The 27,281-nt window shown below is 55.9% G+C and overlaps 1 protein-coding gene across 1 annotated transcript in view; it reads right to left on the bottom strand.

Moving 5' to 3' along the window:
- Positions 1 to 2,490: 2,490 nt before the first annotated feature.
- Positions 2,491 to 27,281, bottom strand: part of GRK5 (G protein-coupled receptor kinase 5) — a 237,525-nt gene continuing 212,734 nt past the window's right edge. The window contains exons 7-16 of the mRNA XM_012448060.3: positions 26,425 to 26,488; positions 25,354 to 25,494; positions 21,478 to 21,668; positions 18,562 to 18,599; positions 15,885 to 15,974; positions 14,209 to 14,417; positions 9,828 to 9,965; positions 4,797 to 4,934; positions 4,326 to 4,457; positions 2,491 to 2,674 (exon numbers count right to left, since the gene is read on the bottom strand). Coding sequence (XP_012303483.2) covers positions 2,576 to 2,674; positions 4,326 to 4,457; positions 4,797 to 4,934; positions 9,828 to 9,965; positions 14,209 to 14,417; positions 15,885 to 15,974; positions 18,562 to 18,599; positions 21,478 to 21,668; positions 25,354 to 25,494; positions 26,425 to 26,488 — 1,240 coding nt within the window. The 3' untranslated portion in view covers positions 2,491 to 2,575. The remainder of the gene's footprint in view (positions 2,675 to 4,325; positions 4,458 to 4,796; positions 4,935 to 9,827; positions 9,966 to 14,208; positions 14,418 to 15,884; positions 15,975 to 18,561; positions 18,600 to 21,477; positions 21,669 to 25,353; positions 25,495 to 26,424; positions 26,489 to 27,281) is intronic.

Raw genomic sequence — 27,281 nt, forward strand, 5'->3', positions numbered from 1 at the left:
TTCCCAGGCACTGTTCTGAAGACTTCCTTTCTCTTGCCCCAAAGCAATGCATGAGCCAGAAGGAACAGGAGGCTTTAGAAGGTCAAGTGACTCTGCCCCCATCTCTGCTGGGCACTCAGGGAGGGCTGGTGGCAAACGTGACGGAAGACTCACGTTATCATAGAGTCCATGCGCAGGTGCTGTGACAGTACCGCTGGAGATCTCATGACCTAGAAACACGGCAGCCACGCTCCTGTCATCTTTCTTGCTCCTTGGGGATTCTCTATGGCAAATGGACAGGGCACTGGCTTTCAGGAATAAAGAGAAGTCACTTCCCAGCACCAAGAATCCATTTGGTAGGGACTGAGCTGCTATGAACTGGGCAGAAGGAGCCAACCTCCCGGATGGGTGACTGAGGTGGTGGCTTGGGCTAGTAACCGTCCTTCTTTTCACTGAGAAAGGAAGTTCAGCAAAGCTTGAGGATCTTAAAATGCCACTCAGAGTTTCCTCTTCCTTGGCAAAACTTGAATATGGCTGCATTTGTTTTGTATTCAGCCCAAGAAAGGTAATGGAAGGAGCCTCATATGACAAGAACTGGTCTTGAATGAAAAATACTGCACATTAAAAAGATCTGAGGGAAGCCCAGCTATTTCTTCTCCCCATTTCTTTGTAAAAGGACCTCAAAATGATCAATCCCAAAGGCCAGGCAGGCCCCTTTTAGTGGCATGCCCCAGGACCCAAGGACAGAGTCCGTGGGGAGGGCATGGAAACCGGGCATGGCGGCTGGTGTGCTCACGACTGTCCTCCCCATGGCTCCTGCGCCAATGCTGCCTTCGTCTCCCAGAGCAGTGTTTGGGATGGTCACCCCCGAAGCCCTGCTGACGGCCCACAGCAGGGGTGCTCACACTCCGGAGTCATCAGAGTGATCTGGTGAGCTTTTAAAAGATGCAGATTCCTAGGCACCGCTTGCAGAGATTCCCATTCTGCGGTTTGGGGTGGAACCTGGGGAACTGCATTTTGACAGGAGGTGCCAGTGCAGGCAGGGCGGTGTCCACATGGTGGGAGACCCTGATAGCTGCAGGGTGGCAGAGTCAGACACCAGGGGCTCAGCCAGGCAGGGGACAGTAAGGTCAAATGTTCACCCTGTCCCGGACGGGAGGTGGGAGCAGACTGGCCCCTGGTCACTTCATGGAGACAGTAGGAGGTGGCCAGCTGCTCCCTGGGGAGGGGCAGCCCTGCCACACGGGTCTGAGGGCTGCCTTCAGAGGCCCCTGGTCTGGCAAAGTCACCAAGTCCTCTGGGAGCTGCTGCCTGATGCTTTGAAATGTCCAATAGATCCTGCCTCTGCCCCACCTTCCTGGGGAAGGAACAGTGACTTTGCCTTGAGCTCTTTGGTGGCCCAGTCTCTCCTAGGGCCTCTCGTCTGCCCGGAGAGACTGCCCATCCCTGCCACATGGGCCAGCACATTGGTGGGGCTGTGAAGGTCTCGAAACACTGTGAATACCTAAGGAACATCCGGGGACCTGGGCCAGCCTCCCTCCCGGCGATGACATGGTGGTGGTCCTTCAGGATGGGCGCACTGGCTCTCACTTCCCAATGCTCCCGTGGGCCCTGAGGCTTTGGAACACTCGGGTTTCATGACAAATCTTTACGATCCTATGCTTCCGTTAAAAATAGAACAAAAATCCCCAGTGCAAGCCTCTTGAAAACGACTGGCTTTGGCAGTCAGGACCTGCTTAAAAGGAAAGAGTCCCATCACCCACCGGGCTGCAAACATTTAGATCCATGTGCCAGCCGCCTTCCGGAAGGATGAGCAGACAGAGGTGGGTGCGACAGTGGCTCAGCGTGCCCCTGGAGGAGAAGGGCCCAGCCCAGGCGACTCCAAGGGCCCCAGCAGAGGACATTCTGGCTGGGAAGGAGAAGTCCCACGTGTGTCTGGAACATTTAATTCAGATTGTTCGAAGCCAACAGAAGGGTGACGCCATGTGAGGAGACAGCTCCAAAGACAGAGGTGGGTAAATACAACCAACCCTTTAAAGGTGAGGTGTGAATCACGCTCTACATTTAATAAAGACATTTTCTCAATTGAGGCTCTGGAAGTCTTGAGTCACATTTTTGTGTGTTTTTTTTTTTGGTAAACCCCTCCCAGCTAAAACGTCTTGAAACACATGGCTTAATGGTGGCTGCACAGAAAATATACACCCTCAAAGTCTGACTTTCATTTAAATACAAATATACAAAATGTAAACGGAGACAGTAGAGAAATTTACAAAACTTTTCTTTAAAAATAATAAAGACAAAATTCAGTTCTAATTAGGACAATACGTGCAAGTTGCCGTATCCAATTGGATTTCTATTGCAATGTTCACCAAAGACAAATCCAATCCACCCCGGCCGGGGCCCCTTCGGAAAACAGACCTGAGTGGAAATTTCTTTGAGAAACCTCAAGGTTCTACGTCGACGGGATGGACGGCCTCCTTCCCCGGCTCCCGGGGGGCTCCCTGGCACCCCCACCAGAGCAGAAGCTCCACTCGCTCCGCTTCTAAGTAGGGGGTCTGGGCTGGTTCCACTGCGGACTTCAGGGCCAGAGCGGAAACTAGCTGCTTCCGGTGGAGTTCGAGCTGACATGGTTTGAATTTATGTGGTGGTTAAAACTGGTCTTGGAGCTGGGCGAACTCTTGGAATTGTTCTGATGCTGGGGTTGGGGGAGACAAGGGTGGAGAGAAGAACGGTCAGTCCAGGGATCCCTGGAGACGGGTCAGGGGCTGCCTCCGCCGGCTCCAACCCCTGCTTTTTATTGCCTTTTGCAGTCTTACTTATACCCTCAGACCCAGGTGCGAGGGCCACCCCTGGGGGCACAGGGCTTTATCTGGTCCCTGGGAAGAGTCATGGAATTAGCAGAACTTCCAATCAGAGCGGAGGCAGCCCCTCCTGTAATATCCCGGTGAAACCTGCAGGCCCAGGGTGACACTGCCCGGGCTGGAATTCTGCCTGCCCCTCCCTCACAGGATAACCTTGGCCATGCAGTTCCATCTCCCAGTTTCCTCTCCTGTAACGTGGGGGAAGAGCAGCTTCTGCACAGGGTGGCTGGGAAGATAAAATGGGGCCTCGTATGCAAAGGGCTCTAGCGCGTGCCGGGCTGGGAAAGATGGGTGGTCCTTCCCATGCTCAGGCCCTCTCTCCCTGCTCCTGCGGGTGCCGGGCCCTTCATGTTGCAGTGGGGAGGAGGAGGGAGGCAAGGAGTGTTTGCTTCACCGGGGCCGGTGCCTGCACAGTGCTAAGAGCCGCCCCCCTCCAGCTCACCCTGTCCTCTTCACAGCTCTAGGCAGCGGGCAGTTCTACCCTGATGTTTCAGGCAGGCAAACTGAGGCGGGAGAGGTTCCATAAGTTGCCATATAACCAAGAAGTGTCAGGGCTGGGTTTGAACTCGGGTCTGTGAGACTCCATGGTTAAGTTCTCTTTGTAGGTCAGGGTGTTCTTAGTGGGCCTGGCCATGAGTGGGAGGGAGAGGTCATTTTTTCTGGAACTTCCATTTTACCTGATGGAAGCGCTGAAGCATGGTGTTTTTATATTATCACCGGCCCAGTGTGCCCATCCTGGAGCTGGCTCTTTCGGGCAGGAGGAGGGAGCAGAACGAGGTGGAGGGGCCCTCCAGGTTCCAGGATGGGAAGGCTGGGCCACAGCTTCCTAAAGGGCCAGGCCAACACGGGGTGTCTGGTGGCCATCTTCGTGGTTGTGGGGTGAGGTGGGGCCCTTCCCCGGCATTTCCTCCACTGGCCCCCAGTTGAGGGCACAGCATTGGATGGGGGCTACCCCAGGAGCTGGAAGTTTCTGCGGGGTCAGCTTCTATCCCCAGTTCTCCCTGGGCTTATGGTGTTCAATCTTTCCATGACGGAGGCTTCATAAGGGCCATGGAGGGCAGTGGTTCCCAACCAGGGTGACTGTGCCCCCAAGGGACATTCAGCAATGTCGGACACCTTTATGATCTGTCATGACTGGTGTGCTGCTGCCTCTGGTGGGTAGGGGCATGCTTCTGCCCCAAATTTTGTGATGCACAGGACAGTCCTCATGACAAGGAATTCCCTGGCCCCGGGTGCCAAGAGCGTCCAGGTGGAGAAACCTAGAGGGAGGGGGAATTGGGGCTGGCCCTGCCCTTCTGCCCAGGGATCCCATCAGCTGCAGTGGGTGTCGGGGGCTTGGATGTAACAGTCGCCCTTCCAGGCTGCTACTGCCCCAGATCCCTGAGCCCCCTGCGTGTCTCGACTGCAGGTCTTCCTGTTTTCCCATGGAAGTGAGCCAGGAGTCTCAGGGCTGAGGCCAGGACTGGCCAGGTGTGGGTGTCTCACCTGACGCTTGAAGATCCTCTGGAGCAGCCCTTTCTTTGGCGGTTCCGGAGGGTGACTTCTGTTCAGGTCTGGCGAGAGGGTACCGTTAGGTCCAAATACGTTCAGCTCCTTAAAGCATTCTGTTTCTATCATCTGGAGGGGTTGCAAAAAAAAAAAACAAAAACACAGGCCATCTTCGGGGGTGGACAGGAAGCCCAGCAGCAGAGCCACTGGGGCCGGCCCTCCCCTGGCCTCACCTGCCCTGAGCCACATGCCCTCCAGGTCTCGGGGTCTGGGCAAGGCTCCCCTCAGTGACTCGCCCATGGTGGTTACAGCTCCCTGCCTGCCACTGACAGCCTCATGGGCTGCCTTCACGGAGAAAACGGACCATGCACTTATCCTCCTGCCACCAAACTCACATCCCCTACACCTCCTTCCCCTATCGGTCCCTCCCTCCCGCCCAGGGCAAAGCAAGCGGCCCGCCCTGCGCACCTCGTTTTGCCACGGGATGGACACAGAGCCCGTGGAGAACTTGGAGTAGAAGTCGTCGTCCGTGTGGTCCAGGTTGACGCCCTTCACGGTGGAGAACTGCTCGATGTCCAGCACGTCCTTACAGTACACGGCGCGGGGCTGCCAGGGGCACAGGGACAGTTACACATGTGTCCTGCCCATGGCTCCAGGGGGCCCGAACCAGGCCTTGGGGTTTTGACGAGGGAGCAGAGGGGTGTCTTCCCAGGATCCACCCCCAGAACTGCTGAGGGTGGTGCTGGAGGGTGTGTAGCTCAGGGACAGGTGAGTCCAGGGCAGGGGTCGACCCCAGTGGCTTGGCTGGGCTTTCTGTCCACCTCAGATGATGGCCTCTGGATGACAGTGCTGCCCTCTCTCAGATCCATGAAGGGGGCTCTCGCTGGGGTGAACAAGAGCTCGGGGTGCCTGGGTGCCCAGTCCAGGGCTCCTTCCTGCCATTGATCCCTTATCCCTCCCACGGGGCATCCCAGGGTCTCCCTCCAGGCTGGGCCCGAGGCGGGCAGCAGGGAGCCTCTGTCTCTAAGCTCAGCATCTCCAGGCAGCCCTACTCCCATGCAGATATTCTTGTTTCCCTAAAGCCCCCAGACTCAGGGAGGTGTGTCTGTTGGAGGAGGGGCTGCACTGACCACAGCTGCTCCAGTCTTCCCTAGAATGAGTGCTGGGGATCCAGGGCCAAAGCAAGGGCACGTGAGGGTCTCTGGCTCCTGGGAGACCAGCAGCAGAGGGAGAACCCCCGTGGGGTGCTCAGCACAGCTCTCTCAGGAACACCTCCTGCCCTTCTCACAGAAGGAGCAGCCAGGGGTCGGGGTTTAGCACCCAGGCTCTGCAGTCGGACAGACGTGGGCTGAAGTCCCAGCAGTGGGGCTTAGGAATTTTGGGGAAGTCTCATATCCCCTGAGGCCTGTGTCCTGGTTCCTTACCTGCAAAATGGGGATAACAGAGGTGCCCTGGGCCACAGGACTGCCATCAGTGCTGGCCGCCAAGCCTAGTGCCCATAACTGGGAGCTGACATTATGATGGCAGGCATATCTTTCACCTCACTCACCCCTCAACTGGGCACTGGGGGCCTGCTCTGGACCAGGGCAGAGATGAACCAGGGTGGACGCTGCCCTCTAAGAGTTCAAGGTTGGTGTGGGGAAGCTTTCCAGGGGCTCTGGAGATGAGGTCTTTATAGAGATGGCTCCAGGTGGGATGCCAGGGATCTGCAAACCTGGTGACATATCTGTCCCTGGAGGGTAGAGGCCACCTCCTGCCCACAGTCTCCTGACATTTGGCTGATTCAAGGTTGTGAATCAGTGCACCAACTCAGTGTGGGCTCTGCCATGCCAGGAAGTTTCTAGCAATGGTCTCAGGGCTCGCCACTTTCTGGAACTCTCATGTCTGCTCTGGTCTCCAGCTCAAGGCTCGAGGCTATGCCATCCCCAGGAGAGCAAACCATGGGCCCAAGTGCACATGGGCGGAAGCAGGGATGGGGGCAGGAAAGTCCAATTGAAGAGCCGCGACTCCTCTAGTTCCCAGCGGGGTGCACGCCACTGCGGAACTCCGCGGACTTTTAGCTGGAAGCAAGGCCACATCATTCACACGCCAGTGCTGGATGAAAACGCTGGGCCCCGTGTTCGACATTTAGAATTTTAAGACGGCAACAGAAGGCACTGAGCCAGGTGTGGGGCCCAGGGTGCCCAGGTGGTGCCCAGGTGAGGCTCATGAAGCTGGCCCTGGGCGGCTTGCAGAGGAACATTAAGAAATGAGTGTATTTTGGCTGAGCACGTGGCTGTAATCCCAGCACTTTGGGAGGCCGAGGTGGGCAGATCACCAGGTCAGGAGTTTGAGACCAGCCTGGCCCATATGGTGAAATCCCGTCTCTACTAAAAATACTAGCCAAGTGTGGTGGCGGGTGCCTATAGTCCCAGCTACTTGGGAGGCTGAGGCAAGAGAATCGCTTGAACCTGGGAAGCAGAGGCTGCAGTGAGCCGACATCATGCCACTGGACTCCAGTCTGGGCCACAGAGCGAGACTCCATCTCAAAAAATAAAAAATAAAAAAAAGAGCGTATTTTAAAAATCTGTAATGGAACAGAAAGTTACCTGGCACACCCAAACCCCACTTTCATGGCTATTATCTCCTTGGAAAGGTTTCCTTTTAAAATACATTGATTTTTATTTTAAAAAGAGTCAATGGACGTGAAAAAGACGATGGTGCTAACACTGCTCGCGGTTTAGGAACCCGGCAGCAGCCCTGACAGTGGTGTGGGGACAGACAACCGTGGGGGCTCGTGGGGATGATCGTGGGGTGCTGGTGGGGACAACTGTGGGGGGCTGGCATGCAGCCTGGGGAGGGCCAGCGAGGAAAAGGCAAAGTCCCCAGCCCACAGCAGCTGTGCACTCTAGGGCCCGCAACCTTTGCTCACCTGAGGCCTCAGATGCCAGGAACAGAGGCCCTGGGCCACAGGATACACGACATGGGGTGGGGGGGCTCTGGTGGGCTGCCCTGTGCACCATGTCAAGCTGTGCACCTTGGGGGTCTCTGTTACCTCATCCTCTTAATGCCCTGATTCAAGGAGGCCAGAGTCACTGCCAGGGTGACCAACTGTCCCTGTTTCCCCAGGACACAGGACTTTCAGTGCTAAAAGCAGGACAATCCCAGGCAAAGCAGGACAGTTGGCTGGCCAACCCTCAGATCCACCTCCTTCCACACGCTGCTTCCGGGCGCTTTTCTCCAGCTATGCCCAGGCAGCTCCGCGTGGAGGCCCCGCTCTCTCCCATCTTCCCCACGGCCGCCAGTTCTCGTCTCCTGTGACTCGTATTTCTACTTCTCTGTAAGGTGTTTTGCTGACGCCTCTCCCCCTCTTCAGATCGGAAGTCCCATGAAGGAGACAACCAACCGTTCTGTGCACCGCGGGTCTCCCTGGTGCCTGGGGGCCTGGAGCGTGCGGAGGTAGAGGCATAGTTCCACTGCCGTGGCTAAGCTCAGCCGTCACCATAGCAACAGGCAGCCCAGAGGCCACGAGGATGGCCACCCGGGTTCCAAACCTTTGCCACACCCCCGTCTGGGTGGCCATGTCCTCTCCAATCTCGGACCTCAGCCCAACAGCACAACTGTGATGTTCATCTGCTCACTCTATGTGGTTTCCTGGGATACCAAGTAGTGGCCACTCCCAAAGCCCTCGACACTACAAGCAAACAACAAATAAACAACACACTCCCTGCAAGTGGCACTTCCCGTAACAGTGACTCTCACCCCTGGCTGCACACCAGAATCACCTGGGGAGGTTTCAAACATCCCGAAGCCCAAGTCTTATCCTCAACTCCCGGGGACTGGATCCGAGGAGAGTTGTTCTGCTGCCCAGGTGGTTCCCCAGGCAGCCAGGGTTGACAGCGACGCTGTGATTAGCATCCTCCTCCTGCCTGCTCAAGGTGATCCATAGATTGAGTTTGTAGCATTCAGTGACTTTTTTTTTTTTTGGAGACAGGAGTCTCACTCTGTTGCCCAGGCTGGAGTGCAGTGGCGCAATCTCAGCTCACTGCAACCTCCACCTCCTGGGTTCAAACGATTCTCCTGTCTCAGCCTCCTGAGTAGCTGGGATTATAGGCACCCACCACCATGCCTGGTTAGTTTTTGTATTTTAATAGAGACGGGGTTTTACCATGTTGGTCAGGCTGGTCTTGAACTCCTAATCTCAGGTGATCTACCCTCTTCAGTCTCCCCAAGTGCTGGGATTACAGGCATGAGCCACTGTATCAGACCTACTCTTTATATTCACAATGGCCCCCGTGCTTCCCCAGAAAACATTCCCTGATCACCCATCACACTGATGCCATCCTTGGCTGGACGGTGTCTGTGGTGTGGTTGCCATGGACACTGATGCACACCTAGCAGCTTCCCAAGCCGGCTGCTGCCCCAGAGGACCAGGGGATCCTCACCTACAGGGGGTGCCAGAGTTCCAAGGACTGTCCCCACCCACTCCCACTGTATTGGTAAGTGATAACCACTGGTTCTGGAGGAGGGGGTGGGGTCGCCCTGATTTGTGGCATTTGCAGATTGCTGCAGTGCAGATGCCCTCACTGGGGTCTACTGTAAGCTACTGACGCGAAGCCACTGGACACGGAATTGGGAAGAGATGTGTAAATGCGCTCTCTGGAGATGGAGCGATTCAGCTGCAGCACACTGCTGCTTCCATGGCCTCCACAGTCGCCGGCCCAGCCCCACCCCGGTCAGGGGTCGTCTAAGGGAGCGTGGAAGGAGCCGGGGCACAGCAGGCCTTCCTGGCTCCGACTCTCTGACTTTACACAGAGCAGGCCCCGGAAGCCCAGCACGGATTCCGCACAGATCACCCAGCCTCTGCCGGGCCTGGCTCTCTTGGGCATCTGACCCCTGAGAGTCCGTGATTTATAGACCACGTAGGGGCTTTCAAGGGCGGCTCTACCTCAGCTGGATTCTGGCCTCACACACCAACTGGGGGACCTGGGGACCTCCCGGGAGGATGTGACTCCCTGCAGTTTGAGCTGCTGGGGGAGGGGCCTTTTGGTTCCTGCCTGGCCTTTTGGTTCCTGCCTGGCCCAGAACCTGGCGTCAACAGTAGGTGCCCAATGCATGCATGCTGGTCAAGCTGAGCTGAATGTGGTAGCCCTCAATGACAAAGCATTCTCCATTCAGTCCTCATTTCACCCGCAAATCTCCCAGGAAGGTGGGAGGCATGGATGTTACTGATTTCACTGGACAGGGAGAAAACTGAAGCTTAGAAGGAATCTGTCCAGGTACCCCAGGCCCAAGTCTCTGGACAGCCAGTGTGGGCTCCCTGGCCCACGCCTCTTCTGCACTGCCTGGCGTGAAGCTCATCTGCAGCTTGGATGAGGAGTGGCCAAGAGGGGACTCTTTGGTCCCCACAAAGACACAATGTGCCCCACACTCTGCTCCAGCTCACTGTGAGGCGGTGATGGGGCACAGCCCTGGGCGCACTGCAAGGGGAGCCGCTAGGGGCTGGGGGGCGCTACTCACATCTGGAATGAAGGGAGGGTCCAACATCCCGGCTTCTAAGCGCTTGAAGTTCATGTTTCTGAAGAAGGGGTGTCTCTTGACTTCTGCAGCCCCCTCCTCCTGGCAGCCCAGCCTCTGCTTCGCATCTTTTGTGAGCAGCTGCAACAGAGACAGCCCTATGAAGCCTCGTCCTCGGGGCTCTCCTCCTGCCCGGACATCCTGCCTCCATGTGTCTGCACCATGAACAGGAACCCAGGACACTGCCCCTCCCCGCAAAGGTCTTGTTTCGGGGCTACCTCAGCCTGGGTGTGCATCTGTGGCCACACGTTCCCAGCATGGCTAGATGCCTGCATGGGCCAGGAGAGCAGGAATTGGATGTTTCTCCCAGGACTAAAGGCCTAATTCCTGGGTTATGGTGGGCATCCCTTCATGGGTGCCAAGTCAACGTCACCTCTTCTGCATAGGATAAGCAACAAAAGGCAAGGATTGCATCCACAGCTCTCTCTCGTTCACGTACTCAGCTAACGTGAAGACTTGTACCTTCTGGGGGCAAGCCCCTTCCTGACAGAGAGAGGACACCGCCAAGGGACTTGGCCTCTAGGAGCGCTGAGACTCATGGGAGGCGGATGGTGCTCGGAGGACGCCTCAAGCTGATACATATCGAGCACCCCGGGGCCCGGGAGCATGGCTGGCTGCCAGCTGGGGGTCAGGGAGCTGCATGGGGAAGGGGTATTTGAGTTGAGTCTTGTAGGACGAATAGGCTTTCAAGGTGTGGGTGTGGGAGGGGCATACAGGTAGAGGGAACTGCACCAGCAAAAGAGCGTGGCAGGGTGTGCAGGGCGTGTCTAGGGAATACCCAAAACAATTGACTTTGAGAGCAGGAGGAGAGTGTGGAGTTCGGTCAGGTGGACGGGGCTGGTCAGGGAGAGATGATGGAGGATCCTGAAGGCCAGGTCAGGTGGTGGGATTTTCATCTGGAGGTAGAAGGAGCCAGGGATGGTTAGGGTAGGGGAGTGTCTTCATCAGAACCAAGAGGCGGGCAGGTTACCAGGAGAGGGAGGCTGTGGAAGCAGACAGCCAGGTGAGACAGGACGAGGCTGTGGATGAGCCCAGAGGGCTGGACCCAGGGAGGAGGCCTTGACTGGCCATGGCCGGTCACACAACCGCAAGGCCCCAGCTCCTGCCCTGCACTCCCAGCGCCCCAGCCTCGTGATTCTCTCTTCTCCCCTGCCTACTGAGCACTGCACCCGTATCTAGTGGCTGTCTACTAAGCGCCTGCTTTGCGGCTAAAATCCAGGGGAGCAGCCTGCACGGGAGGGGTCCAGCCTTGTCTTTTGCCAGTGTCCCTTGCTCACATTCATTCCATGCACACGGCCTGCTGGCCTCTGTGGGGCAGACACTTCGCCGGCTAGGGATGATGGGAGAGTGGAGCCAGATCGGCCTCCTGGGGCTCAGGGTCTGGAGAGGGCTGCCCCCCAAACAAGGGAATCAAAGGTGGCATCAGGGCCAGCACCAGGTTCCATCCTTGAAAGGACTAAGCAGAGAGCTCAGTCGCTTACAGCGTCACCCTCTAGTGCCCCCACGGACTGGCAGGCTGGTGGCTCAGGGTCTGGCGCTCATGCCTCTGTTTCCTTCTCTGGGGACTTCACTGTCCAACAAAGGCTCAGGGCATTGGGCGGGGCTGGCCCAGGTGCTTCGCTGTTCTGAGCAGTCCCTCAGAGGCAAGGCTCCTGCGGCAGGGCTGCGGCGGCTGGACAGGAAGGTGGCACAAATGAGGACGGGAAAGGCGAGGGCTGGGCTGGGTGGGCCAGGCCAGGCTGCGCGTCAGCTCCTGCCAGGCGGGACGGCAGCCAGGGCCTGGAGCTTCTGCTTTTTTTCAAGAGAAGCCAGAAAATCCAGGTTATTATATGAAATCTCCTCATTTCTAAATCTTGGCAATGAACCTATCATTTACTCCTTTTGAAAACCATGTGCAGGTTGAACAAAACACCCACCTATATGCTGCCATTTGAAACCCTGGCATACAGTCAGCAGTTTGCAGCCATGTCGTCAGGTAAAGAGTTTTCAACCATGCTATCAGGTGGAGATCAGGAGAAGTGAGAGGAAGAGAAGGTGTGAGCTGCGGTGGGTGGGGCAGGCAGAGTGGGCTTCCTGGAGGAGGAGTATGGATGGGCTGGAAGGACAAGTGAGACCAAGATGGCTGAAGGGGAAGAGAGGGAGCTGGAGGGGGACTAAGGCCCAGTGCTGGGACTGAGCAGGAGCTTGGGGAAGATGGAGGCTGAGGTCTGGGCCCATGGACTGGGCTCAGGGGACAAGGAGGTGAGATGCATGAATTTCTGGGCTCCATTGGAGGGGGAGCTGGTTCTGTTGCTGCTAAGATGGAATGGGGGACAGACCTGGGATCCAGAGACCAGCTTCCTCACTTACTGTGGAGGGGCCCTCTGAGGCAGGCAGGGCTGGGGCCACCAGAGCCTAGAAATGGGTCCGGGGCCTGTGAGGTCTCCGGACAAGTCAGACCCTGCAGTGTCCTGAGCTGCCGCCAGCTGAAGGTTACAGGGGAGGCCTAGATGCTGGACTGAGATGCTGAGACCCAAGATCATTCGTAAGAGAAGCCGCAGCAAGGCCAGAGGCCAGTGGTTTTGTACCCACTGGACAGGTCCTCCGGGAGCAGCAGGCTTTCTCTCTGTGCCCACCAGGGGGCAGCAGAGGGGCAGCAGCGCCCTGGTCCAGGCTGCAGCAGGAGATGCCAGCCCCAGAGCCAGGGGCCAAGGTGGGTGACTGGGGTCCCGGGATGGGGCTGGGGCCCTCTCCTCCTCGTCACCTTCTCAGTACATCCCACATCCCTGTTGAGATGTCTCAAGACCTGCTTCTCTGAAAGCCTGACCCTGACCTGGGACATGTGATGCTCTGACCACTTTCCCTTGTGTAGTTTGGTCACACCTGATAGAGCTCTCCTGATAACAGCCAAGTATGGCCGGCACCCACGTTTCCATTTACCCGACCAGCGCTGCACTGCTCCTCCGGCTCCCACACCCTAGCCCTGGCTGTGATGACCGTGTGGCTTTCTCTGAGGCCCCAGCTGCACGGCAGGCCGACAGCTGTGGGGTTTGGGTGTGGGTCTGCTGTGCACACACAAGCCTTCTTCCTACAGCTCTGTGATGTGAACATGAGGTTGGTGTTTGGCTGCAGGAGAGGGCCCTCCGGGGTGAGGAGACCAGCCAGACGCTCTTGGGGCTGCTGGCAGTGCACCCTCAGGCCTTCCTGAGCAGAAGCATTGCGACTTTTAATCAGCTTCTGGGCCTGCTCCTTCCTTAACTCCAGCCTGGGTTGTCAGTGCACACACTGAGCCTGCCCGCAAGGTCCCTGCAGAGGTAGAGGGGTGGGAAGAGTGGCCCCCCAGGCTTGGCCTGCCTGTCTGAGGCTCCGGGTGCCCGGGGCTCCAGGGAAAGGAGAGAAAGTCTGTGGCTTGCAGGTGTGGAGCTGGGCACTCCGGCCCTTCCTGTCCCTGTGAGGCTGGCATTAGAGGGCAGCTGCTTGCAGCAGGGGTGCCTGCACAGCTGTGCTCAGCACCATAAGGAGGAGGGCCCCAAGGGCTGGACTTGAGGGCTGAGAGCCAGGCGGGAGCAGGGAGTGGCCATCTCCCCACAAAGCCACTAGCCCTGGTTCCCAGGGAAGGGCCTGACGGCCAGCATGGGGGGCCCAGGGGCAGGGTACACGGGCGACTCCACTCCCATATCCCACACTTCTGGTGGCTCCTGTCACTCCTTTATCTGGCTTCCAGTTCCCACATCTGGCCCTGCCCTCCCAGCTTGTGTAATCGTCACTCCCATAGTGCCCTTCCTTTGGGCGGCTCAGACCTCACTATCCCTAGACCCTGTCATGCAGAAGCCGGGCTGGCGTGACCAGCAGTCCATCTAGTGGTGGAAAACTTTGTTATAAGCTGTTCAAAGACTGAAATCATCGCCCCCACCCCCTGCAGCCCTGTGTCTTAAGCCAACACTTGGAATCCAGAGTTGGAGGGAGCAGGAGGCCCAAGGGCAGGGGCAGGGGCCTGGCCCAAGGTCACTTTGTGTCTGGGGCGCCAGTTCAGACAACCTCTTCTCTGCCCTGTGTGGACGCCCCACAGGCTGGATGTGAGCGCGTTCCACCCTGTTCCCCTCACCCCCTTCCCTCGGTTCATGGGTGTCCCTGCTCCACCCAGGCTTTCTCCTGGAAGCCTCCACTGACCGCCCCAGTTCACAGCAAGGAGTGCCCTCGGCTCTAGCTTGGGGGGCATCGCCACCAGCCCACACCCTAGCATGCTCAGACCGCTGCCCCTTCAGCTTGTGTGCGGGGACAGACTGGGGCAGGCCCAGGGAGGGGCACCGCCAGCTCGAGGGTGGTCTGACCACCAGGAGCTCACCATCTTGCAGATGGACTTGGCCTCCTCGGAGAACTTGTGGGAGTACACCTCCTCGGTCTCCAGGACCCGGCGGTCCACCTCCTCCCGCTTCACCTTCTCCTTGCGGCCGCGGAACGGTGACTGGCCTTCGATCATCTCGTAGATGAGGCAGCCCAGGCCCCAGTAGTCAGGGCTCAGGCCATACCTCTGGTTGTTCAGGACCTCTGGAGCTGGGAGCAGAGGAGAGGAGAGGGGAGTGAGGGTGGTGAGACAGCTGGTAGTGCTGCTCACAGAAAGCCTGGAGTTTCATGGCGGGAATTCTGGCCCCCACCAACTCCTACCCACCAACGGCTGTGAATACCACCTCCTCCAGGGAGCCTGCCCTGATGACTGTCCTCTGTGGCCCTGAAGGACTCTGATTGTAGCTTTAGAACCCTGACCACCGTGGGTGGGAGTGTCCTGCACTTTTGATGTCTCCTCACCAACAACATGAGCTACTTTATTCACTTCTGTAACAAGCATAACACCTGGCACAGAACAGGCGCTATCCATATATTTGTTTCAATGAATAGAGGTGTATCCACCCCAATTAAAGATGATCTTAAATTTATCTGTAATTCAAACAATCTCTTGCTGTGTCTTCTCTACCACTTTGATAAACTGAATTACAGATTCACCACAGAAATACAAAAAAGAGAGTTCTACATCATCAGGCCACACCTGTCTGAAGGGAAGTGCATCCACACACGTGCTGGTTTGCACACGAGAGCCTGGGCAGATGCCCGCAACACTGTGCAGAGAGACCAGGCAAATGCACACACAGGTGGGCAGATCTATCATCCAGCCAGCCCTCAACGATCACATCCATCCGTCCATCCACCCACCCGCCTACCTCCCTATCAATCATCCATCAGCACTCACGTGGGCACACACACACTCCTAGACACACAGACGCACACCCCACAGGTTGCCAAATGTCACGCAATCTGAAAATGACCCTCTAGCATCAGAGACAAAGTACCCCTCCCATGCAGCTGCTGTTGGCACCAGCGTGGCCAGAGGGCAGCAGCGTGCTTGGTCCTCGGAGCTCTCTGGGGCCCCTGCCTCTCAGGGGAAGGAGGGTAGGTATGTGAAGTGTGCAGGAGGAAGCCCAGGGCGTGCCCCCAATTGGCCGGGGGATTCCAGGGCACAGGACTCAACTCTGGGGCTCTCCCCTGCAACCCCCAGGACGCTGGTCTCAGAGCAGACCGAGGAAAGGCGGCAGGAGCCCAAGTTGCTCTCTACTGGAATCATGCTTGGTGACACGGCAGCTCTCATTTGGGGGCTCTTCTGAATTACCTCCTTCCTCTCAAGGGTCTCTCTTCCCAGACCCCAGCTTCAATATGACCTCCCCCAGCAGTGCTGTGTGCCAGGCTCCGACCCCTAAGAGTGGCCTGGCTTTGGACACAGCAGGGGCTGGGGGCTGGGGAGTACAGAGAGCTCAGAGCAGTCCTCACATCTGTGGCCCTGTGCTCCCCCTCACCCTGGCTAAGGCCACCCCCAGCAGCCCCGCAGAGACTGTGACTCTGTGTGTGATCAGCAGTGCACGAAGAGGTGAGAGGCTCTGTGGGTGGGCTCTGGGGGCTCGGCTGGTGGAGAGCAGGGGCAGCTCCGGTGTGTATCAGGGTGTGGTGAACAGAGGCGGCCCTGGCACTCACCCATGTAGCCAACGGTGCCCACCCGGCCGCGGATCAGGTCTCCCTCAGGGATCTTCACAGCCAAGCCCAGGTCTGAGATCCTAATGTGTCCTGAGGGGGACAGCAGGGTCAGTGGGTCACTGGAACAGCTGCATGGATGCCTGGCCTTGCTGTGTGCCCTTGGGCAAGGCACACAAGTTCTCGGCATTCTCATCTGTCCGATGACAGCAGGGGCCCCAAGCTGCCATCTCGGAGTGACCGCAAGACCCTTGGGAGAGTGTAGGAGTGGGAGGACACAGGAAAATTGCCACTCTTCAGGAGTGGAACATAGAGACGCAATAGGACGCCTGGCCTGGCTGGACGTTGACTGACCTGCCTGTTTAAAGGCTGAGTGGGCTTCTTGGAAGGCTGAGGTCACAGAGAATCTTGGCCTGGTTCTGGGATTACTTCATGGGAAAAATGTGAGGTTCTCCTGGCATTCTGCAACAATTTGCTTAAGGGAAAAAAATTATAAAACCATTTGGGAAGCAGCTCCCAGACCTGCCTTGTTGGTCTCTGGAGGTTGGTTGTTTTTCACTTTGGAGAAACGAGAAGGGAAAACGTCTGGCCTGGCCTGGAGATGAACCTGAACTCACAGACCAGGACTGACCCCAGGGCGGGAGGCACCGAGCTGAGCTCCACCTCGCCTTTGTCCCTCCCACGGCCCACCTGGGCCACAACTTACCCCGCAGGAAGGGACACGTCCCCTTCCCTTCCCTGCCTGTGGACACCTCCACCCCCATCCCTCCAGCCTAGATGTTAGCAAGGGCCAGTGCCAGGGACCCCGCCAGGCTGGAGCAGTGTGAACGCCCTGGCTCGGTGTCGACTGACAGGACAGGAGAGGAGCAGTGTGGGCTTGGTTCTAAGACCAAGGGAGGCTCTGTGCTCATCCAGAGACGGGCGGCAGGCCTGGGCCCTCCGAGCACCCCGCACAGGGCAGCATCCCCCACAGACCTCTCTTCAGGTCATCAGCGACCACCTGCTTTCTCCCCTCTCTCTACTGGGGGCTGCCAGGGTCTGGGGCCTGCTGGGAGGAGACCCATTTTCTGCCCTCAGCTCCCCAATGATGCTGCTGGGTGACTTTGGCAGGCTGGCTCCTCTAAGGCTCAGTTTTGCCATCTGTAAAATGGGCACAGAGATGCTGCCCTGCCCTTCTCTGTGCAGATGGGAAGATCTAGTCAAATCAAAGGAAAGCAGCCAAGCGCGCTGGCTCATGCCTGTAATCCCAGCACTTTGTGAGGCCGATGTGGGCGGATCACTTGAGGTCAGGAGTTTGAGATCAGCCTGGCCAACATGGTGAAACCCCATTTCTACTAAAAACACACAAAGTAGCCGGGCGTGGTTGCATATGCCTATAATCCCAGCTACTCAGGAGATTATACTGAGGCAGGAGAATCCCTTTAACCAGGAAGGCAGAGGTTGCAGTAAGCCGAGACTACACCACCTGACTCCAGCCTGGGCAACAAGAGTGAAACTACATCTCAAAAAAAAAAAAATTAGCCTGGTGTGGTGGTGCATGCCTGTAATCTAGCCACTCGGGAAGCTAAGGCAGGAGAATCACTTGAACCCAAGAGGCAGATGTTGCAGTGAGCTGAGATCATGCTGTTGCACTCCAGCCTGAGCAACAGAGCGAGACTGTCTCAAAAAAAAAAGAAAAAAGGAAGGTGTAGAAACTGTTTTCCAGGTGTGAGGTTAAACACTTGTGAGGGCTACTGTGGCTGTTCTTGTTACTCAGTGCCCATGGCCAAGAGAAAATAACGATGATAATGCACACACATGAGGACTAAGACATTTACAGCTGGCGAGGCTGGCCAGCAATTCCCCTTCAAGCTGTCCTACAGAAGCCTCTCCACCACCCTCTTCCCTCTGGGTGGGCAGGGCAGGATGCTTTGTTTCCATTTCACAAACAAGATGAGAGGTGGAGAAGTTGTTAAAAGTTAAGTATTTGCCCAGCGTCTCTAAAGTTCTGGACTCCTTGTTCAGTGCACTGTAGAGACCGCGCATGGCCAGAAGTTATTTTAACATTTAGAACCTGAGGGTCAAAGGGAATTTCAAAAACTCTGAATTTCAAAGTCTCTCTGAACACTGCCTGCTCACTAAGCAGGAGCTCTGTCCACGCCCACAGCCTTCCCCTTCCCCAGGTACCCAGCACTGAGCAGTGGGAGTGCTCAGTCTCCCCAGTGCTCTCTAAGAGTCCCTGGGAGGCTCTGTCCACGCCCACAGCCTTCCCCTTCTCCAGGTACCCAGCACTGAGCAGTGGGAGTGCTCAGTCTCCCCAGCGCTCTCTAAGAGTCCCTGTGAGGCTCTGTCCACGCCCACAGCCTTCCCCTTCCCCAGGTACCCAGCACTGAGCAGTGGGAGTGCTCAGTCTCCCCAGCACTCTCTAAGAGTCCCTGGGAGGCTCTGTCCACGCCCACAGCCTTCCCCTTCCCCAGGTACCCAGCACTGAGCAGTGGGAGTGCTCAGTCTCCCCAGCACTCTCTAAGAGTCCCTGGGAGGCTCTGTCCACGCCCACAGCCCTCCCCTTCCCCAGGTACCCAGCACTGAGCAGTGGGAGTGCTCAGTCTCCCCAGCGCTCTCTGAGAGTCCCTGGGAGGCTCTTTGCTTTCTCTGGGTTGCGATGCTCGCCTCAGCTACCTAGTAGGAAAAGAAGACTTACCATAATCGTCTAACAGGATGTTTTCAGGTTTCAGATCTCTGAAAGGAAAAACAATAAGCATCAGAGTGTGGGCATTCTGGGCAGCTAGGATGCACTGGCATCTGGGTGGACCCCTTGGGCTAACCAGGCCTGGGTGGCCACAGGGTTTCCTCCCCACCTTGTGGCTCAGGCTGTCTGGTTTGAGCCAAAATGATCTTCAGCTAATTTCTCTCCTTCCAGTAATTGAAAGCAACGCTGCTGTTTGCCACAGGCATTTCCCAACCCTGGAGAGTGACTGGGAAAGTCAGGAAAAGGCCAGTCGTGGCCTCTGTTCACACATCAATGACTCCAGGGCTGAGGATACTTCTGGCTGGGTAGCAGAGCCCCTTGAGGGCTGGGAAGACCCTGGAGCTCTCAGGATGCTCTGAAGGCAGAGCAGGGCCTGCAAGTGAAGGGAAGAGAGGATCGAAGGGAGAGGGAGGAGCCATAGGAAAAAGACCCCCTTTAAGATGGGGCCTGCTGGAGACTGGCACATCCCCCACCTCCAGTTTCGCTACAGTCTGGGATAAAGCACAGCCACGGGGCACAGCATAGATGTGGCTGCCTCATCCTGTCCCTAACATCTCTTCTCTTGATGACAGGATCTTGCTCACAAGAAAGGGAGCCTCTGCATTCCCAGGATGAGGGGAGAGGCAGCAGAGGAGATGGTTTTATAGGAAAAGGTCTTCTCTGTGGGTAAAAGAACAGCCAACAGGAGAGTGCATGCAACTCAGGTAAGCCATGGGGCAAACAGTACACAGGATCTGGATGAAGGCTCCAGTTCTCAACTAGCCAGCTTTGTTTATTTAACTGATGGCAGCTGTCCTCATGCAGAGTGGTTAATGTACCCAAATCCAGCCAGTCTGCCTCACCAAGTGATAATTGGTGTTTGTGTATCCTTATTTATCACAAAATACTTTTGTTGCTGTTACTTAAACGGCATTCTTTTGATGTGTTAACAATTCCAAATAAGGGCAGGAGCCATCATCTCAACAAACCAGCCGCCACCAGGCTAGCATGGCAGCTCATTAGTGGGCACTGGTCAGAACCGAGCCCAGAGAGAGGTCGTGGCGAGTGGTCACAGCTAGGGAGGAGGCACTGTTGTCTCTCTTCCCCTGGAAGAAGAAGAGCTAGAACTTGGAGGGCTTTCTTTTTTCTTTTTAAATAAAAGGCAATCAAGTGGAGAATTCTTTTTTCAGCCTGTAGGGAAAATTTTCTGACTTTCTTTTCACTTGAATGGAAACAAAACAAAAACATAAATGGGGAGATGGTATCGGGGGAAGCGCATGTCATCAGACCATTCTTTCTTGTTTCCAGGACCTTCTTGGGATCCCAAGATGAGTTCCACTGCAAAGGTCTTCAAACTGGGCTGTGTGTCAGGGTTCTGCCAGGACTGACCAGGGGGTTCCTTCCTGCCTGCAGTTTTAAGCGTCTGGATTTCTTCACATCATGATGCTCTGTCCTGGCATCTTTTGGGATCTCCCTCCCACCTGCCCTTTCTCAATAACTCTTCTCCCAAGTTACAGAAGAAAAGCAGCCTCCTCCTCTGCCGAATATGACTGTAGCGCCCCACACCAGATGTCAAAACCGCCGGCTCCAAAGGACTGATTAGAAATGAGATCTACTACTAATTACAATGGCAACTCGAAAGAAGAAGTTATTTTATTTTATTTTATTTTTGACACGGAGTCTCGCTCTGTCGCCCAGCCTGGAGTGCCGTGGCAATCTTGGCTCACTGCAACCTCTAAGTTAATGTGATTGATTCTTCAGCCTCAGCCTCCCAATTAGGTGGGGATACAGGTGCGTGCCACCGCGTCTGGCTACTTTTTGCAGTTTTAGTAGAGACGAGGTTTCACCATGTTGGCCAGGCTTGTCTTGAACTTCTGACCTCAGGTGATCTACCACCTCAGCCTCCCACAGTGCTGGGATTACACGTGTAAGCCACTGTGCCCAGCCAGAGAAGTATTTTAACACTTAGAGCCTTATGGTCAAAGGGAATTTCAAAAACTCTTATACGTATCCATATGTTTGTTTCAGAGATGTATGCTCATCAGTGGAAGACTTTCAGGCAAAAAATATATTATTGACATTCTGAGGGGGATGGAGAGAGTGAAGGAAAGGATAGAAAATTCCTCATCACTAGAGAGCTTTCTGTGGTGCATTTGTTACAGCAACTGGAGATTCCACTGGATCCCTTGAGGAGTGTGATATAACTGTTCACTTTCAAAATATCAAAATTGCTACTATTTCAATATGATGGAATATTTCAAATGTCTACTTAAAATGTAGCAGTGCTGAGGTTTTCAAAATTCTTTCAGGACTGGGAGAAAAATCTGAAGGGCACTGCTCACTGTGAGAGGAATCTGGACCCCTGGCCCTACAATGTCCAGGTCCCTGTGGGATTGAGGTGGGTGGGGAGAAAGATGAAGACCAGAACAGGCTGAGGACAGCGTGGTGTGGGACCATGAGTCACTCTGATTCTTCTTGTGGGCAATGACCGAACCCAAGTCTTCCCGGGGCTGATCCCAGATAGTAGCCACTAGGCCCCCTCACCCCCACCTAGCTTCCCTGGGTGCTGGGATGGAGGCAACTGGAGAGAGCAGTGGTTGTGGCCCGTCCTTGACTTGAAGGAGCAGTCAGTTTCGAGAGCATCATTTCACTCACTTGGCTTCCCTAAGCTTTGGAGGCGGGGGAACACTGGCCAGCGGGTGGCCCACCTCACTTCCTGGGTGCCGGGGCCCAGGTTCCTGGAGTGGAAAGTCTGTCTGACTCTGCACCCTTTCCTGGTGCTGACCAGGGCTGATTTTCAGAGCGACGGTGACCACCTGCCTGAGGGTGTGGAGGGGCTGGCCCCACCCCCTCGGACTTAGACTTGGAAGGCCTGGTGGCCCCACTCACCGGTAGACAGTGTTCTCACGGTGGAGGTCTTCCAAGCCGCAGAGGATCTCTGCCGCGTAAAACAAGGCCCGCTCCTCCTCGAAGCCGGGGTTGCCCATGTTGTAGATGTGGAACTTCAGGTCGCCCCCATTCATGATGGTCAGGACCAAGCACAGTGCGTCCTTGGTCTCGTAGGCATAGGCCAGGTTGACCTGGGAACGCGAGAACAGGGCCATGGTAAGGTCACGACAATGGCCACTCTCAGGATCCCGGGAGCTGGGGTGGGTGGGAACAGAGCAGCCTCACCCTGCTCCCCTGCGCCCAGACGCCTGCAGTGACCCTGCCTGCTCCCTCCTCGGATGATAAGGGGCTCACACCAGCTCCTCCCATTCAGTGGCTCAAGGTAAGAAGGCCAAGGTGGGTGGGGCAGGCTGGCACCCTGACCTCCCAGTGAGTCCAACAGGTGGTGTCTGTGCTCCCTTCACAGAAGCACATGTGTGTATCAGCTGCGGAAGCCTGGATGGTGCCTTGTTGGACGGTCAGAAAAGCAGGGCTCAGCTGCCCTTCTGGCTGTGGGACCCATGATCACAGGGCCGAGTAGGAATGGTTTGAGGGGCAGCGGGGCTTTGGAAACTGGAGCCTGGCCTGGTAAAGGCTTTCTCTTGCATGCAGGATGTGCCTGGCTGACATGGTTTGGCTGTGCCCCCACCCCAATCTCACCTTGAATTGTACTCCCAGAATTCCCATGTGTTGTGGGAGGGACCCAGTGGGAGGTAATTGAATCGTGTGGGCCGTTTCTCCCACACTGTTATCGTGGTAGTGAATAAGTCTTACAAGATCTGATGGTTTTACCAGGGGAAACTCCTGTCACTGGGTTCTGTTTCTTCTCTTGCCACCACCACATAAGAAGTGCCTTTCGCATTCCACCATGATGGTGAGGCCTCCCCAGCCATTTGGAACTGTAAGTCCATCCAACCTCTTTCTTTTGTAAATTGCCCAGTCTCAGGTATGTCTTTAGCAGCAGTGTGAAAATGGACTAATACACTGGTCCACCTGGCAAGGGGGCCACCAAGAGACGGGGGTCTAGTCCAGACACCTGAGGCTCTTTGAAGCAAGGCCAGGGCGGGGCAGGACAGAAGAGTTACACCGGAAGGTAATCCTTCTCCACATAGGGAGGTGGCCTACATGAAACCTGGCCGTCATGGGCCAGGCTGGGTCGGGCTGGGCCATAAAACCGGTGCATCGACATTAGCTATTTTTGAGGAAAGGAGACATACGGCAGCCGAGGATGAGCGCGCTCGGGGGACCGCGCTTCTGCCGCAGCTGCCGCAGCTGTCCCCTTCCTCCCACCTCTGCCCCGGTGATCACTGAGAAAGGGCTCCAGGAGGTGTCACCACGGGAACTCCCTGCCAGGGGCCGTGGATGGGGCATAGTTAAAAGTCCAGCCATTAAAACCAAAGGCCCTTAAAGAAGTGCCACCCAGCTTTGTGAGACACGCGATCCTCTTCCCCAGGCAGGACCCAGCAGCACCATCCCTGGCCAGAGCCAGCACTGCCCCTTCAGAGATGACGCTCCACAGGCAGCATCCAGGGGTCCCTGCGGAAGGGGCTAGCGGTGGGGAGGAAGGTTCTGGACTCAAGGAGGCCCGGGGCTGAAATGACGGCTGGTGTTAGCCTCATCCACCTCATGTCCATATACCATGATGCCACCCACACCTGTACCCTGGACAAGGCTGGCAGCTGGGGGTGGCCTGGGATGAGATCCCAAGATGCAAACTTCCCTCCTCTTGGAGTGCCACTTTATACCTCCCCATCCCCTGCCTCTGTGTAATGACCCAAGCACTAGGTGGATGGTAGCCTCTCTCCTCGCTCACATGGCGGGTGGGAGTTTAACTGGGGCAAGCTTGAGGGGCAGCTATCCGGGAGCAGCTATCAAATGAAAAATGTACATACCCTTTGCCACATCAGTCCCTTCACCAGGAATGGGTCCTAGGGATACACCCGCAGAATATGCCACAGGGATATCTGGGGACAGACACTGCAGCATGGTCAGTACTTTTTTTGTTTAATACAACGTCTCACTCTGTCACCCAGGCTGGAGTGTGGTGGTGTGATAGCTCACTGCAAAGTCCGCCTCCCAGATTCAAGCAATTCTCAGGCCTCAGCCTCCCAAGTAGCTGGGATGACAGGCACCCACCACCATGCCTGTCTAACTTTTGTATTTTTAGTAAAGATGGGGTTTTGCCATGTTGACCAGGCTGTTCTCGAACTCCTGACCTCAAGTGATCCGTCTGCCTTGATCTCCCAAGCTGGGATTACAGGTGTGAGCCACTGCGCCTGGCCCTGTCATGGTTTAAAGAGGAAAACAATTCCCACCCATGGGGACTGACTATACAGATTATGCTTTACCTCTTCAGGAGAATGATGCCCAACTTTACAAAGGGGTGTGACTATAGGTCTGGATGGAGAAAGAGAGCTACAATGTAAGGGAAAAACATTCCTCCATAAGAGGTACAGAAGATCCCACTGGCTAAAAATACAGGAAGATCCCATTGGCTAAAAGCCTGTGCATGGATAAAACATGTCTGGAGTGACTACTCAAAGAGGGAAGCTTTTCATTTTACTGTGTATCATTCTGTGCTGTTTACCTCTTTACCTTGTACATATATTATTATCATTTCCTTTTGAGACATCTCGCTCTTGTCACTCAGGCTGGAATGCAGTGGTGTGATCTCCGCTCACTGCAACCTCCGCCCCCTCAGCCCCTGGGTAGCTGGGATTACAGGTGCCCGCCACCACGCCTGGCTAATGTTTGTATTTTTAGTAGAGATGTGGTTTCACCATGTTGGCCAGGCTGGTCTTGAACTCCTGACCTCAGATGATCCCCCCGCCTTTGCCTCCCAAAGTGCTGGGATTACAGGCATGAGCCACTGTGCCCGACCCATGTATTATTATTTTTAACATATGCATATATTTATTTTTAGAGATGAGGTCTTACTGTGTCACCCAGGCTGGAGTGCAGTGGCACAATCATAGCTCACTGCAGCCTCGAAGTCCTGGGTTCAAGTAATCCTCCTGCCTCAAGCAGCCTTCTGACTAGCTGGGACTACAGGCATGCACCATTGCACCCAGCTTTATTTTTTATAACAACATGTAGCAGAAGATATTAGAGCTGACCAAATATCCATGCACTTCACATTTCCCAGCCTCCCCTGAAACTATCTTGTTTCTGTGTTGACTGGTTCTGGCTGGCAGACTGCGGGTGAAATTGAGAAACATCTGTCCAGTTAAAGCAGTGGGAAGTCTCGGTGTGAAACCCCTAGCACTCACGTTCAGGCTCCAGATGGGGCAGCTGTTAGATGGAGGAGGGTGGTCCAATCTGATTGGACTTCAGGTGAGTGACAGATGAATCTCTGCTGTATTCAGCTACTTAGGGTTTGGGGCAAATTTGTGATCGCAGCAGGGCCCAGCCTAGACTAACAACACACAAAGACTCGATGGTACCACTCCAGGATGCTGGCAGTAAGGTCCCACCATGATGGCACCAGCCTAGAGGGTCTGTGGAACCCACAGCTCCCAGGCTGGGCCCAGGTGAACTTGCTTTGTCCACTGAGGAGTTTGCAAGGTGGTCCAGGAGAACAGAGGCGTCAGTCTCATGCACAGCGGGGAGCCAGGTACTGGCTGGCTCTGGGGATCGGACAAAGCCAGCCACAGTCGACCACAAGGGGCCTTGTGATGGAGAGATGTCTTGCCTTCTTTCTGTAGCTCAGCCCCTTCACTGGCATTACCCTTCCCCATCGTGGGGACCTGCCGCATTGGAGGACCATGCCCTTCTGGAGCGAGGGAAGCCCCGGACCACAGAAGGGCAAGCGGTCACTGGGCCCAGACGCTTACTCACCACAAACTGACTGTTGACCTTCTCGAGGATCTGCTTCTCGTTGAGGGCCATGGACTCCCCTTTCCTCTTTTTGATCCTCTTCTTCTCCAGACGCTTGCAGGCATACATTTTACCCGTGGCCCGAACCTGGCAGGCACAGACCTGCAGTACAAGGAAGAAACCAGGGTGGCAGGAGCACCGGGAGGCCTGCCCTGAGCTCCTCCCAGGCTGGGACCACAGGGATCCCAGGTGGAGAATGGATGGGGCCAGAGCTGGCCCTACCTGGCTTTGTGGGTGCTCGAGGCTCCCAGGACCCCATGATGCCTGGCCTGGGGCCCATGGCTGTCCTGGGCCCTGCCTTCCATCCTCCTCCCCTTGGAGGATTCCCAGGCCTGGAAGGGGTAGAATGAGCCCCTCACACCAAGACTTAGACCTGACTGGCCCAGTACTGTCCCATTCTCAGGGCAATTAAACTTCTACAGGCTGCTGGCAGAGAAGTTTGGGAGGCAGTGATGGTAGACCCTCAAGAACTCTGACTTTATAATCCACGTAAGTGGGAAAGAAAGCATTTGGGCTCAAGTCTTAGTTCTGCTCCACATTGTCTGTGTGGCCTTGGCTGGGTCACCTAACCATTTGGGACCTCAGCTTTCCTCATCTCTAAAATGGGAATAACAAGTCTTGCCTCACGTGCTAGGAAGATCGGATAATGGACAACGAAATCCTGAATCTTGCGTGACAATGTCATCCAGGCCCTGAGCGGCCAAGGTTGCCCAGCCTCCTCACACCCTCACAGCTTCTCCCCACACACGACCAGGGCTGCCCATCTGTCCCCTGCAGGCTGGACCCTGCCCGAGGCTGGTGGGGGAGCCCCTCTGTCTCACCTGCCCAGCTCCACACTCTCCTTTCGCCTTAGACATACCTGATAGCTCCTCAGTCACTGATTCTCCCCTGCCCTCACTGCCCCGGGGACCCACACCGAGCCACTGGTGCCCCCGGGGAACTCCTTCGCTGACCCTTTAGGTCAATCCAGAAGGGACAGGAAAGGTGACTTGAATATAAGACTTTTGATTAGAAATGCGAATGTTCACTCACCTCCCCGAAGCCCCCTTTTCCTAGCACTCGATACTGCCTGAAAGTGTTTTTGGTCACCGGTTGCCTGGAAGAAAGAAGAATCCCACACTGGTCTCATGGTGCCAAGATTCAAAATCCACAGGAAACTGTGGCACCACTGAGAGCAGCTGGTGTGAGGTGTAATTCCAGGAGCCCCACAGTAGCCCCAGGGACCCCCAGGAATCACTGCTGCAGACTGGACCTTCGAGGACTTGCTCTGAGGCTGAGTGTTCAAATCCCAAGCCCTGGCCCCCAGCCCCCAGCCCTCGGCCCCCTGTAGGCTGGGGGATGCACAGGCCTTGCTTGCTCAGAAGGCTTGAAACCAGACTTTCCGTGTGGTTCTCCCCTCTCTCTGCAAATCACGCGGTGAAACTCAGAAGGAAGCTGTGCCTTCGGTGCAGGGAGGGGTGGGGGCCAGGAGCCACAGAGGACCAGCATCCCATGGAGCACACGAAGGAGATCACAGCCCTCCCCACGCCTGTGCATCTCAGCCTGCCCAGCAGGATGGCCGTGCTTCCTCTCCTGGGTGCCGCCTGTTCCTTCCTGCGGCGCTCCTGCTGCTGGCCCAAGAGACCCAGCCTCAGGAGTGGGCAGAGGCTGCTGGTCTTCAAACTGTGTCCTGGGGATCTTCACCACTGGTTTCCAGCCTTTCTACCACTAAGGACCCTTTATTATATTTCCCACATAGATGCGGAACATGAGAAGATCCTGGCTGCCAAGATCAGACTGGAAGTAATGATCGCCTTGAATCTCCCGACTTCTCGTTTTTGTTTTTTTCTGTTTGTTTATTTTTTGTTTTTTTGAGATAGAGTCTTGCTCTGTCGCCAGGCTGGAGTGCA

Source organism: Aotus nancymaae, unplaced genomic scaffold (assembly GCF_030222135.1).
Source record: "Aotus nancymaae isolate 86718 unplaced genomic scaffold, 86718_ANA_hifiasm-v0.15.2.pri h1tg000010l, whole genome shotgun sequence".
Lineage (NCBI taxonomy): Eukaryota > Metazoa > Chordata > Mammalia > Primates > Aotidae > Aotus > Aotus nancymaae.